Source organism: Pyrgilauda ruficollis, unplaced genomic scaffold (genome assembly GCF_017590135.1).
Source record: "Pyrgilauda ruficollis isolate IOZ18807 unplaced genomic scaffold, ASM1759013v1 scaffold165, whole genome shotgun sequence".
Classification (NCBI taxonomy): domain Eukaryota; kingdom Metazoa; phylum Chordata; class Aves; order Passeriformes; family Passeridae; genus Pyrgilauda; species Pyrgilauda ruficollis.
The window spans coordinates 964,587-979,254 of record NW_024515320.1 but is presented as its reverse complement, the minus strand read 5'-3'; the positions used below and the strand labels follow the sequence as shown (position 1 = coordinate 979,254).

Here is a 14,668-nt window from a genome sequence, read left to right as displayed (position 1 = left end):
AAAACAGGAGTAGGTGTCAGGTGAGGAATGCAGATTGTGGGGTGATGGCTCATTTATGAACTACTCATCTGAAAGATTCCAGGAATTTCCCACTTTGCCCAGAGCTGAATAGGCTGGGGGTTAAAAAAACACAGCTACCCCAGCAGGGACCATGGCCCAACATCTCTTTTTTTTGCATCCTTTTGGGGCAGCAGCTGCCCACAGCCCTGGGGAGGGGCCTTTTCCAAGTGCTGCAGCCCCCAGTGGCTGCTTGGCTGTTTCCTGCAGTGACCTGCAAGGGATGCAGCTGGGATGGACAAACACCTGGGATTCACCCCAGAGGGATGTGGGAAACATCCCTGGAGCCCAGGGATGAGCAGCCTGAGACACAGCGTGGCTTTGGGCTGTGTCACCTCTCAGGGGACAAGTGGTGCTGGGCAGCTGGGCCCTTCTGGGGCAGTTCCAGCCAAAAAAAAGGTCTGGAACCACCACCTGCAAGCTGTGCCCAGAGAGGTCACTCGAGGTAAACAATTGATTTGCGTTCTCCTGGTTAATTTTTCCTGTTTGCCAGGATACATCTGCTGTGCACTCCTGGAGCTCACATTCTCTTTCCCGTGTGATTCTCAGGAATCAGCTCCTCAAGGACCCCAGGCTTTATTTTTTTTATTTTAAAAACCCCTTCCTGCTTTGTATCCCAGAGTGGGATTTCTTGCTGGGGGTGTTCCTGGCACAGGGCTTGGGGAAAAACTCTTGGCACGTCGTGGCATCCTCAGTGCAGGTGCCACCAAGTGTCTGCTGAACTGCTGCTGCTGCCAGAAACCTTCTCCAGACCCTTTTGTCTCCTCAGGGAGCAGCCTCTGGCCCCTCCCAACACCCTCACACAGAATTAGTGGCAGCCTTGGAGCATCCCTGCTGATTTTTATCACTGATATCTCCTCTCCGATTTTTTTTCAGATCTCTGGCCAGTAGCTGCATTCATACTCTTAAAAGTTGATTATTGCACTGAGGTTCCTTGAGGGAAGGGAAGCTGCCCCTTGAGGTGTGCTGAGGGAACATGGGTGCAGCACAGAGAACTGAGCACAAGCTCTCCAAAGCACCCCAGTGCTTCCTTCCTTTCCAAAGGCTCTGCTTCCTGAGCCAGAGCTGCCAGGATGTCGTGACCACGCTGCTGATTTCTACATTTGCAGAGTTCCCTTGTCTTTACTCCCTTAATCCCCTGCATTCCCAGCGTGTTTCTGACCCAAACATGGGGGTTTGCAGCTGCTGTCACCGTGCAGGCACAGTTTGTTCCCAGCTTTGCTGACAGTGTTGTTCTCTCCCCAGGTGTGGCCCATCAGTGCTACCACGGCTTTATCAAGGCAGTGCAGGAAGGGAACATCCAGTGGGAGAGCCGCACTTACCCCTACCCCGGCACCCCCATCACCCAGCGCTTCTCACACAGTGAGTATCCCTGGAGTCCCCTGGGAGCCGCCTCCCTTCGGGCTGGCAGTGCCATCTCTGGAGTCCCCATGGACAGTGCCATGCCCTGGAATCCCCATTGGACCTGACAATGCCATCCCCTGGAGTCCCAATGGGCAGTGCCATCCCCTGGAATCCTGCTCCAGTCTGGGGCTGGCAGTGCCATCCCCTGGAATCCCACTGGGAACTGCCTCCCTGGGGGCTGGCAGTGTCACAAGTGCCCATCGCCACTGGTGTTCAACCCATGGCTGTGCCAAAGCTCAGCACAAGAGCAGGGATTTGGGAGCTGCTGGTCATGGCAGGCTCGTTGATCCTAGGAAGTGTTGATGGAGTGGTAGCAGGGTGGGATTGTGGCTTTCTGGTTGTGCAGGGATCTTTGTGCAGCTCCTCAGGCTGGAAAACTCTCCCAGATCATGGGGTCAGCCCTTGACCAAAACGTGTCCCCATGTGCCACATCCAGGGATGGGGACTCCAGCACTGCCCTGGGCAATCTGTGCCAGTGCCTGACCCCCATTCCATGAAGGGATTTTCACAGTTGCCAACCTAAATCTCCCCTGGCACAGCAAGGGCTGTTGCCCTTGTCTGTTGCTGTTCCCTGGGAGCAGAGCCCTACCCCGCTGGGCTGTCCCCTCCTGTCAGAAGTTGTGCAGAGCCACAGGGTTCCCCCTGAGCCTCCTTTTCTCCAGGCTGAGCCCCTTTCCCAGCTCTCTCAGCCCCTCCTCGGGCTCCAGCCCCTTCCCCAGCTCTGTTCCCATCTCTGGACATGCTGCAGCCCCTCAGTGTCCCTCTTGTCTTGAGGACCTGGAGCTGTCCCCAAGATCTGGACCTGAGCTTTGTGTCCTCCTCAGCAGCTCCTCCCTCAGCCCCTGGACTTGAGTCGTTCCCATCAAAGCTGGTGGGTTTTGGGAACTGCAGCACTCAGGGAAGTGCATCAGCTGCTGGCACAGGTCCTCTACATCTGTGAGGAAAAGTGGGAATTCTCCAGTGTGCTGGGCAAGTTGAGCAGATCTGCAGGTGGATTTGCTGACAAAAGGGAGAAATTCAGTCAACAGCACCACTCAGTGTTTGGGTTCTGGAAGAGGAAAAATACCTAAACACAGTGCCTTTGAGGAAAAGATACTGAAATAAACCCTCTTCTTTGGAGTGCAGTAGCATTGAGCTGCCTCAGCTCCAACAAAAAAAAAAAAAAAAAAAAAAAAAAAAAAAAAAAAAAACACAACAAAAATTCCATCCTGTGACTTCAGCGCAGGGTCTGAGCCCTCTGGGGGACAGCTCTTCCAGGAAGCAAATTGCATTTTTCTGAGGCAAGATAAACACGGTGCAAGCCCTGCCATTCCAAGAACAGCAGGCATCACATTTTCATCTTCCCAAGCAATAATTTATGAGGCAGCCGCTGTGCTGCCTCCTGCCAAGACAAGTCCGGGAGACGCTGCGGGGAGCTCTGGTGAAGTCATTGTGCTCTGCCGAGATACCCTGGCCTTCCTGAAGGATGAAAAGGCTCCGCACTTCACAGCTCATTTTTAGCAACGCTAGTGAAGTGCTTATTAACGACTTCACATTTGCGTGTATTTCCCTTCAATTTTAGCAGCGTGTTTGCGACTGCTGAATGCTCAGGCCAGCTAGAAATTGCCTGGAAAAGGCTCAGGGTTGCCCCAAAGAGCACTGTGTGCTCTTTCCTTTATCCTGCTGCCTGCCACGGGCTTCCTGGCTGCAAAGTGAGTTGTCTCCCTAAATCCCCTGCCCTCGGAGCGTGTAATCCGTATTAGCCTCGCTCGGTGACAGTGGCCCGGCTCTGCCCGGCCCCGGTGGCCACGGCAGCGTTATTAACACACTTTGTGGGCACAAAGCTAATCTGGATTAACTTGTTTGCTGATTTAAACGGATTGGTTTGTGAGCAGCTGCCCAGATCTGCAGCCTCTGCTTTCCCTGCAGCAGCGTTCTGTGCCTGCGGGCGAGATTCCAGCCTTAAAGCCGAGCTACAAATCGTCAGTTCCGGAAAGTCAAACTCTGAACCGTCACCTAAAATCCCAAGGGATGACAGTGAGCTGAGGTGGAGGAACAGGAGTTTGGGCAGTGGGGAGGGAGCAGGCAGCACTCACAAAACCCTTCCTGAGGGATGAGTGATTTGCTGGTTTTTGTGGGAAGACGTCACCGCCCAGGCACGAGTCAGTGCTGCCATCAAAGCTCCGTCTGGGGCTCGCTCTCGCTTCCAGGAATTATTAGAACTGTCCCAGAAGTTTTCACAGGGAGCACAAACAGACAAGGAGGGGAATTCTAAGCAGCTGGATGTCAACCTGGCTGATCTCAGTCCTGAAGGGAGGAATGGCAGAAGTGCTTGATAAGGAATAATGAATGGAAAGCAATGCTGTGGGGAGGGAGTGCCTGGCAGGGACCACACCGCTGAGAACAAACTGTGAACGGGCTGTCGCTTTTCCAGAGGTTTTAACTGGAACTGCAGGACGTGAAACATCAATAATGCTGGGTGTTTAGGGGCAGAAATCCTCGTGTTTGGGTTTTTTGGGTGATGTTCACAGGAGTCACGGAGCTGTTTTATGTATGAACCTGCGAGGTCGCAGCAGGGCGATGAGTCATGGGGTGAAATCACTGCCCGCAGTCGGAAAAAGATGTCAGGAGGCTCAGGAATGCAGAAACGGAAAAGCAGCAAAGGAATGCGACCGTTGTGCCAGGGATATTGATCCTTTGCTGGAGGAGTGACTAATTTTAAGCACTGATTTATTGTTTTTGTTTCCAAGGAGCCTGGGGTTGGTGGCACCACTGGGATGAGTAATTACAGCAATTTGTGGGTTTGACGAACCCATTGGGAGCGGTGAGAGCTGGAATGTTTGTTTTACAGGATGGGCTGCTCCTGGAGCAGAGCTGCAGCTCCTCCCAGCACCCAGCCTTGCTCAACATCCCCGGATATTTGACTGCACCCAGGCTCTGCACTGCAAGGAGCAGGACAATGGCATTTTAGGGAGTGAGGAGTTAGAGGTGGAGATGGAGATAGAAGGAGATGGGAAAGCTGGGGGCATTCACCTGGAGAAGGCTCCAGGGGGACCTCAGAGCCCCTTCCAGGGCCTGAAGGGGCTCCAGGAGAGCTGGAGAGGGACGTGGGACAAGGGATGGAGGGACAGGACACAGGGAATGGCTTCCCACTGCCAGAGGGCAGGGATGGATGGGATACTGGGAAGGAATTCCTCCCTGGCAGTATGGGCAGGCCCTGGCACAGGGTGCCCAAGAGCAGCTGTGGCTGCCCCTGGATCCCTGGCAGTGCCCAACACCAAGGGATGTCACCCTCCAACCCAAGAACCATGTGGGAATGGGATTTACAGCCCAGCCAGCTCCTTCCCATCTCTCCAGTGGGAAATACAGCCCTTGAACTGGGATGGGTGAATTTATTTCATGCTCTCTGAGGTTCAGAAATCAATGTTCTTCGACTGTGGTGAAGGGAATTTGCTTTCCATTTGGTTTTCCCTCCCCAGTCAGCTCTGCTCTGGCTATCAGCTGCTCTGGGTGAAAATCTCTGATGGTTCATTGCTCAGGACAGGGTGGTCAGGAGTGTGCTCAGAGCCAGAACTCTGCTCTCTCTGAGCATCAGTGTCTTCAAACATCAGAATCACTGATTCATTTCCAAAGATAAGCCACTTCTGCAGTGCTGAACTCTGGGGGTCACTGAATTTTGCTGGGACATAAAAAAACCCCAACTAAATCCATTCAGTATTTTCCACCCAAAGAAACCCTAAAAAACATCAGGGACGTGCACAATTTCCCCCTGATTTATTCTACACCTGATATAAACTATATATAAACATATTATGGAATCACAGAATATCCTGAGGTGGATCCACAAGGATCATCAAAGTCCAGAGCAGCCCCAGCAATCCCACTGTGGAATTCCCACAGGCTGGGATAAACTGCAGTTTTTCATTGTGCTTGCTTTTTCCTGGGTTTCCCTAATTTTTTTCCCCTCAAGCTACTCTGCCTTCCTTACCTTCAGCCACTTAAAATGAGTCTAAAAAGAAGCAGGAGAGCACAATCTCAGTGATTTTGCTGTGGGAGGGTCATTCCACATGGAATTTTACGGGAAACACAGAATTCTGCCCAGCCTCCAAGGCAGACAAGCTGAGCAAGCCCTCCCTGCTCTATCTTTCAGTTTGCTCTTGCCAGAGGTACCTGGGTGCTGCAGACACTCCCTGCCAAAGGCAGACACTTCCATGGGATTTGTTTTGCTGCAGAGATTGTTTTGGGGCTGAGAGCTCTTGGGTGTCTCTGAGGGGTTGTCAAAGGTGGTGTCCCCTCCCTGCTCCCCATCTGGCTGCCTCATCCTTCCCCACAGGGAGCAGAGGGGGAATGCCCCTGGATGATCCTGGGTTTTAGTGGGGCTTTTTAAATGAGATGGGGTGAAATCCTGAAAAGAGAACGAAGCCCAGGGCTGAGGGCACAGAGGGGTCTGTGGGCTGTGTGATCCAGCTCAGGGCAGGTCAGTGAGCTCAGTGCCTTAATCACAGCTAAGCTCATTAATTACAGGCCTCTAAGGCAGATTTCTCTGCACTTTGAGGAGCAGCTCTGCCTGAGGGATAATCCTCTTAGGAAGGTTCTTGCTGGAGCTTCACGCTGCTCAGGGATGCCCTGTGCTTCCAGGGAGCCAGGGCAGCTGTGCTGCTGTTCTCCAGGGAGGAAAGGGCCTGATCTGGGGCTGGGACACAGGGCAGTGACAGGGCTGTGGGGACAGCAATGACATGGCTGTGGGGCACAGGGCAGTGACAGGGCTGTGGGACACAGGGCAGTGACAGGGCTGTGATCACACAGCAGTGGCAGTGCTGTGGGGCACACAGCAGTGACAGGAGCTGTGTGGGGCACAGAGTAGTGACAGTGCTGTGGGGACAGCAGTGACAGGATCTGTGGTCACACAGATCAGCAGTGACAGGGCTGTGGGGACAGCAGTGACAGGGCTGTGGGGCACAGGGCAGTGACAGGGCTGTGGGGACAGCAGTGACAAGGCTGTGGGGCACAGGGCAGTGTCAAGGCTGTAGGGACAGCAGTGACAGGGCTGTGGGGCACAGGGCAGTGACAAGGCTGTGGGGACAGCAGTGACAGGGCTGTGCTCTCTCGCAGGTGCGTGTTACTACGACCCCAACCAGTCCATGTACGTGTTCGGGGGCTGCACCCAGAGCAGCTGCAACGCCGCCTTCAACGACCTCTGGAGACTGGACCTCAACAGCAAGGAGTGGATCCGGCCCCTGGCCTCAGGTGAGCCCTGCAGATCCCCCTCGCCCCTCCCTCCTCCCCAGGGCTCGGTTCCGTGGTTCTGGGTGTGTCTGAGCCTTATCCCACTGGGTTTGGGCTGCATCCTGGAGAAATGTGGGGTTTGTGGCAGAGTCTGAGTCCTCAGCCCCGCCTGGGGGGCGTTTCTGGGGAGCAGCTGGTCCCTGTGTGCAGGGTAAGGGACATTCCCTGCAGCCACCAGAGCCTGTGGTGATGAGGCTGAGAAAATCAGGATTGTTCAGCCTGGGGAAGGCTGAGAAATTGGGATTGTTCATGCTGCATTAGGCTGAGGAGGATGTGATGATTGTTCAGCCTGGAGTAGGCTGAGAAATTGGGATTGTTCAGCCTGGAGAGGAGAAGCTCCAGGGAGACCTCAGAGCCCATTCCAGTGCCTAAAGGCGCTGCAGGACAGGTGGAGAGCAACTTTGGACAAGGGATGGAGGGACAGGACACAGGGAATGGCTTCCCACTGCCAGAGGACAGGGCTGGATGGGATATTGGGCAGCAATTGTTCCCTGTGAGGGTGAGCAGGCCCTGGCACAGGGTGCCCAGAGCAGCTGTGGCTGCCCCTGGATCCCTAGGAGAGTCCAAGGCCAGGCTGGAGCACCCTGAATAGTGAAGGTGTCCCTGCCCATGGCAGGGGGTGGCACTGGGTGTGTTTAAGGTCTCATTCCGTGATTCTGTGGTGAGAGTCATTGTCCCAAAGCTGAGACTTTCTTTGCTCATTCCAGTGGCTCCCACTCCAGGTATTTTGGGGGGTGGAGCAGACAAGCCCGTGCAGGTGGGAGAGCGTGGGAAAGCAGGTTCATTCCTGCTGTCCAGGCACCCTCAGCCGGGCAGGAAAACACCACAGATTATTTCCCACACTGGTTTTTATGCTGGAAATGTCACCCACAACAGTTTGTTTTTTTCCTTTTAATTTCTGAATTCCACTAAAATAACTTTGAGGAAAGCAGAAGAACTGGGGGAAGCTCTTTGGGGCAGGGGGAGAAATCAGTGTTAGAGCAGCTGTTTTGGCCTGAGGAGGAAGGAGAAAAGGAGCTCAGCATCCACCACCATTCCTTGTTGGGCACAGAATTCCCTGTCAGGTGCCCCAGGTATTGTGGACTGCTCAGATATTGTTTAAAGTGTTTTCTTGTCTGGCACTTGAAGTCCTTCAAAATCCAGGGAATGAGGAGACAGAGGTGGAAATGGATATAGAGGGAGATGGGAAAGCTGAGGGCATTCACCTGGAGAAGAGAAGGATCCAGGGTGACCTCAAAGCCCTTTGCAGTGCCTGAAGGGGCTCCAGGAGAGCTGGAGAGGGACTGGGGACAAGTCCCCAGTGCTGGTGTCACCTGGGAGTTTCCGGCTGTGACCACCTCCCTTGGTGCTTGGACATCCAGCCACACTTCCTTGGTGTTCTGGTTTTGTGTCACACAGCCCCTGTGGGACTCCCACAGGGGAGAATTAGGGAGTTGTGGATTTAAACGGGGGAAAAACGAACCCCAGTGCTGCAAACGGGCTCCTGTCATCCATCCTGCCCTGCGGGGGCTGGAGAGGGGAGGATGCACAGCTCCTGGGCTCTGCAGAGCTCTCTCTGCCCCAGGCCATGGATTCCTGCAGCCCGGGGAGCTCTGCCCTGTCCCCAGTGCCCCACGGAGCCCATCCCGGAGCCGTCCCGGCGCTCCCGAAGAACGGCTTTGTGGGAATGTGTGGCGGGGCTCGGTCCCACGGGAAGATCCCCCGAGGAAATGTTCCTGCACGCTGTCATGGGCGAGATGTCCAGGAGAGCTGGAGAGGGACTGGGGACAAGTCCCCAGTGCTGGTGTCACCTGGGAGTTTCCGGCTGTGACCACCTCCCTTGGTGCTTGGACATCCAGCCACACTTCCTTGGTGTTCTGGTTTTGTGTCACACAGCCCCTGTGGGACTCCCACAGGGGAGAATTAGGGAGTTGTGGATTTAAACGGGGGAAAAACGAACCCCAGTGCTGCAAACGGGCTCCTGTCATCCATCCTGCCCTGCGGGGGCTGGAGAGGGGAGGATGCACAGCTCCTGCGCTCTGCAGAGCTCTCTCTGCCCCAGGCCATGGATTCCTGCAGCCCGGGGAGCTCTGCCCCGTGCCCAGTGCCCCACGGAGCCCATCCCGGGGAGCTCTGCCCCGTCCCCAGTGCCCCACGGAGCCCATCCCGGGGAGCTCTGCCCTGTCCCCAGTGCCCCACGGAGCCCATCCCGGGGAGCTCTGCCCTGTCCCCAGTGCCCCACGGAGCCCATCCCGGAGCCGTCCCGGCGCTCCCGAAGAACGGCTTTGTGGGAATGTGTGGCGGGGCTCGGTCCCACGGGAAGATCCCCCGAGGAAATGTTCCTGCACGCTGTCATGGGCGAGATGGGATCAGCTGAAACTGGAGGCCGGGCCGGGGAGCGCTCTGGTTCCTGCTTTTCCAAAGGGATGAGTCAGCCCCGGTGGGATCCCACAGCTCTGCTCTTCCTTCGTTTGCCCCGAACTGGGGGTGGCACCGCCTGCCTGGGAAAGGAGAGCCTGGAGGGGGCAGAGCTTTGAAATGCTGGGATGTAAATAAGGCAGGAGAGGGCTTTTTAAAAGAAAAACCGAAGAGTTGACATTGATTGATCACAACTCATTGTGTGTGCAGGTTAATTGCTGTGGAGGAGTTCCCACACCTGCCCCACAGACTCCAGAACTCTGGGATGAGACCCTGGCTCTTCCCCAAGGCCAGGGCTTGCTCAGAGAGCTTCCCTCACACTCCACATGCGCCCTTGTTCAGCATCTTCTCTAACGTGCCCTGGGCAGGGAATGGGAGCACAACGTCTTGGGCACAACTTCATCCCTTTCTGAGAGGCTTTTCCAGGAGAAGACACCCTTTTGTTGTTGTTGCTATTTGTTCCTACCTGTTTTCATCCGGGTTTTCTGGCTCCCAGGCATGAGATGACATCAGAGCTGGATAATTCCCCTCCAGCCCAAGCTGCTTCATCTGGGAGTAAATATTTAGCCTTCAAAGAAATAATTGGCTTGGGTTTCTTTCGTCTCAGAGACGGAGGTGGGAGATAATTACTTCAAAAAACCCTAATTTTTGAGGTTTCAAAGTATTTTTTTGCTTAGATCTGAAACAATGGCTTTGACGTGTGACTGATGGGGCTGGAGCAGGACAAGAGAGTTGGTGCCTGGCTCTTCTGGAGAGCTTTTGGTGGGGTTGGAAGCTCTGGAAAGGAGGGTGGCAGGCAGCAAGATCTCTGTTTTTGGAAGGTGCCTCCCAGCTCTTCTCCTTGGAGCTCTCCTGGCCATTGTGGAGCTGCTCCCACCCTTCCCATCCCACGCAGGATCTGCTGGAGCAGAGCAGGATAATTAGCAGCCCCACGTGTGGGACACTGCAGTGCTGTCCCAGGGTAGGTGGTCCCTGGCAGGCAGAGGCCTATTCCATGTGGTGGGGGTGCTTTCCTTGCCCTCACTTGCACAGTTAACCTGGGCAGTTGTTGGAATTTGAGCCCATCTGTGCTCAGGGTATCCTGGTGGAGGACTGGGGGTGGTTTATGGTGGAATCTGTTTATCCAGCTGGAGGCCAGGGTGAGGCCCCACTCCTGTGAGTCCAGCTGTAGCACGCTGGTTTCAGTGGTGAGAGTCCCTGGTGCTCCCCAAAAATGGGCTGAACAGCCAGGAAAGAAACCAAACCCCATTTGAAACAGAGAGTTTCAGGACATTCAGTACCTGGAGAGGCTCCAAGAATGCTGGAGATGGGCTTTGGACAAGGGCCTGGAATGCCAGAGGGCAGGGTCAGATGGGATTTTGGGAAGGAATTGTTCCCTGTGAGGGGGATGAGGCCCTGGCACAGATTGGAAGTGTCCAAGGCCAGGCTGGACAGGGCTTGGAGCACCCTGGGACAGTGGGAGGTGTCCCTGCCCATGGCAGGGCTGGGACTGGCTAGGCTTCAAGGGCCCTTCCAACTCAAACCATTCCATGATTCCATGACTTCATGCCACTGGAGCTGCAGGGGGTTGTGGTGAGGCCTTTGCAGATGCCTGGATTCATCCCTGGAGCTGCTGCCCTGCTGGCAAGGAAGGTTTATGCTGCTCCCATGCAGGTCTGTGGAACTCTCCTGGTGAGCTCCCACTCGCTCTGTGCAGGGGAAGCTGCTGGAGGCTCTTGGAGGAGCTCCAGGACCTTTGGCACCATCTGAGCCTCCTGTCCACACGTCCTGCAGGGACAACTCACAGGCAGAACTGGGAATGTCCCCAGGCAGGCTCCTGTTGCCCTGCCTGGGCTGTTCCAGGCTGTGTCCCTGCAGGCTTTGTCCCTCCTGGGGTCCTTGGTTCCAGTTCCTCAGAGTCCTGCACTTGGCCCCTCTCAGCCAGAACCACACCAGAAAATGCCCTTTTGAATTAGGGAGAAAAGGCCAGGAACTCTGCTCTCCCAGGGGCTCATGGCAGAGAGGGGAAAAGCTTCTCCCTTTAAAACTGAGCCTGCTGTGTTTATAAAGCCAGGAATGGTGCTGGAACGAGCAGGGCTTTGCACTGCTGTAGGATATGCACATCCTCCTGTCGGCTGTTTTATCATCCCCCTTCTGCTCCCACCTGGGCAGGCAGGAGGGCTGGGAAGGGCCCTGTCCCTCCTGTTCCTGGGTGTTTTCCTTCTGCCAGGCCAGGATATCCCTCTCTGATCCCACAGGGGTTCAGGAGCCCCGAGGCTCCGCTTTTCCTGTTGCTGGGAGGAGGCTCCTGCTGCTGCCGCCCTGGGCTACCCTGCCCGGCACAGGTACCTCCCCAGGACCTCTCTCCCTCCCTCCCTCTCTCCTGCTGTTTCCTGTCCCTGCAGTCAGGCTGGGGAGATTGGAAAGCTTCTCATCTTCCTCAGGACTTTGGGAACAAACTAGGCTTGGAGGCAGAACTCCTCCATGAGGCTTTGATCCCCTCTGCCCTCGCAGTGTCAGTCTATGGCTGATCTTCCCTCCTGCTCCAGCCTGGAGTTTGTGCCTAAACCTCCTGGGTGGCCTTAGGAGGACGCTGTAAAACCCCTCTGCCAGCAGCTCCCCGTGGCTCTGCTCTTCCCCCAGCCCCCTGTGTGCCGTGCCCAGAGTGGGAGGATCAGCTTCCCTTTGTGACTGAGGGAAAGGTGCCTTTGATGGTGTTGTGTCAACAAAAGCACCAGCCCGAAGGAGGCAGGAGAGGCTCGGCAGAGACTCCTGGTGTCAGATGTGGTCCTGGTGGAGAAACCTCCCCGTCGCTCCTGGAGCAGAGAGGTTTGGCCTTGACAAAGCTGTGCAAAAACCTTGCCCCGAGCTAAGAAGCCCAGCCTTGTTTTCATCTGCCCCTTCTAGAAAACAGCAGTGAGTTTTCAAAGCAATTTTCCAAACAGTTGCTGGAGTTTCACGGTGCTGAATTCCTCGGTTGGGATCTCCTCAGCTCTGGGAGCTTTGTGGAGCTGAAGGAGACGTGGGGAAGGACTGAGTGAGCTTCCTGAGGAGGGGGGTGGTGGGGGATCCCACAGGATCTCACTGGATCCCACAGGATCCAGCCGTGCACAGTCACAAACCAGAGCCACACTGGCACTCAAGGAATGAATCCCACTGGGACAGGAGCAGGGCTGTCCAAGGGCTCAGGGGGAATCTGAGGAATAATCAGAGGTGTGGGAATAGTGGGGAGCTCCTCATGTCTGGATTTAAACCCTCTGTGACTGCAGATTGTGCAGCTTGTTCAGTTCAGGGTCGTGCTTTGCATCAGCTGTGTCCAGTCCTGGGCCCCTCAACTCAGGAAGGACCTGGAGGGGCTGGAATGTGCCCAGGGAAGGGAACAGAGCTGGGGAAGGGGCTGGAGCACCAGGAGGGGCTGAGGGAGCTGGAAAGGGGCTCAGCCTGGAGAAAAGGAGGCTCAGGAGGGACCTTGTGGCCCTGCACAGCTCCTGACAGGAGGGGACAGCCGGGGGGTCGGGCTGTGCTCCAGGGAACAGGGACAGGAGGAGAGGGAACGGCCTCAGCTTGGGCCAGGGCAGGCTCAGGTTGGACATCAGGAGGAATTTCCCCATGGAAAGGATGGTCAGGCCTTGGCAGGGGCTGCCCAGGGAGATTTGGAGTGCCCATCCCTGGAGGTGTCCAAGGAAGGCCTGGATGTGGCACTCACTGGGCTGGGGACAAGGAGAGCATTGGGCACAGGTTGGACTCGATGGTCCTGGGGGCTTTTCCAACCTCAAGGATTCTGGGTTTCTTTTTCCTGTAAAGCAGTAACTGAGGTGCTCTGTCCTGGCCCCAAACTGCAGCTCTGTTCCCCTTGCAGTCACTTCCCTCACAGGGATCCCAGGCACGGCCTTGCTTTGGGCATTAAAACCCCCCCAAAATCCTCACCTGACCAAAATTCTGTCTGCAGAATACCCTTGGGTGTCCCCCTGGCCTCTGAGCTCCCTGTGGTGCCCCACGGTCCCGTGTGACTGAGGGCAAAGCTCAGTTTTATGAAAGGCTTGGGATCACCTTGAGCCCCCCCAGCCGTGTGTCCCTGTTGGCCTCCTGGGAGCCTGGGGGATCCAGGAGCTGATTCCTGGCAAGGAACAACCTCTCTAATTATGGCTGAGTGCCCGAGCCTCCAAAGTGGAGCAGGTTAATGGGCTGGATGGAAATCCCTCGTGCTGTGAGCAGTCTTGGTGAGCCTGGAGGAGAGGAAAGCTTTTTGCAGCTCTTTTCCTGATCTGGGTGGTTTTTTCCTCATTGCCCTTTGAGTTTGGTGGCAGTAGGGCCCATTCCTGCCTCTGCAGAGCTGAAACATTCCATGTTATCCTCCAAAAATCCATGGCTTTCCCACCACCATCCAAAGGCTCTTGGAGTCCTGAAGCTCGGAGTGATTTGACACGTTTGGAAGCTCAGCTTTAAACCCGTGAGCCTTCTGCCTGGAGCTTCCTTATCATGCATCTGATTTCTTCCTTTTCACACACCCAGCTTCCTCCTGATCACACACCTAAATTCTTCCTTACACACACTTAATTTCTTCCTTATCCCACCCCTCATTTCTTCCTTATCCTACCCCTCATTTCTGCCCTTCTGGAACAGAACCAGGACTTTCCAGGCTCTGTCCCGTGCCCTTTGGGGCAGAGGCTGTCTCAGCACAGGTTGCTGGGAATGGCTTTCTCCCGTTTAAACATATTGTTTTCCTCCTTTTTTTTGGCCTCCCAGTTTTACAAGGAGGTGAGTGACCCCTCCTGCCAAGCCTTTGACAAACAAACTGTCTAGCAGTATCCCTGGATATAGAGTTTGGACTTCATTCCTGCCCTTGCAGAGGGTGGACTGGCAGCTCTGGGGTGGGAGCAGGGCTGTTCCTAGACCCTGGATCTGTCTGACGTTCATCTGTTTCTCTCTTTGCCTGGTTGATTTTGCAGAACGTTTCTAATGGAATTTGTGGTGTTCAATATGAAATATCTCAAGGGCAAGAGATGAAAAATCAACCCAAATCAAGTGAAGGGTTTGTTGTTGTTGTTTTTTTTTCTGTGTCAGCTGCCACCTGGTTGGGAAGGTGCTGCTGGTTTCCAGGAGATTAATCCATGGTTTGGGTTTACAGCACACACCTCCCCTCCCTTTGGTTTTTCAGGCTCTGTTCTCCTCTAGCTCGTGCCATTGTTGGCTGTGTTTAACCTCTGGAAGTTTATTGTTGTCTGGATCCAAACCACACTCCAGTGGCATCCACCCTTGGATGGCCACCCCGCCAGGCCTGGCACAGACCAGTCCCGGGGACCAGAACCCACGAACAAGCTGAGTGTGTGGTGAGCTGTTTGCAGGAATTTATCCCACAGGAGCCATCCCTGAACCAGGCAGGAAAAGCCAAAAGATGCCTGTCTGGGATCCCTCCCTGCCTGGGGATCTGCTCCCTGCAAACAAAGGCACGTGCTTGGAGGGCCGGTGGTCAGTGGGATGGGGAATGGGTGAGGATCACCAGCACCAGGGGAAAACATCCCTGTGCCTCCTGCTCCTGAATCCTACATCTGAAATGTGGGATTCC

At 55.2% G+C, this 14,668-nt stretch overlaps 1 protein-coding gene across 1 annotated transcript in view; it reads left to right on the top strand.

Moving 5' to 3' along the window:
- FBXO42 (F-box protein 42) overlaps positions 1-14,668 on the top strand; it is a 47,923-nt gene that overhangs the window by 17,418 nt on the left and 15,837 nt on the right. The window contains exons 3-4 of the mRNA XM_041463412.1: positions 1,303-1,419; positions 6,553-6,687. Coding sequence (XP_041319346.1) covers positions 1,303-1,419; positions 6,553-6,687 — 252 coding nt within the window. The remainder of the gene's footprint in view (positions 1-1,302; positions 1,420-6,552; positions 6,688-14,668) is intronic.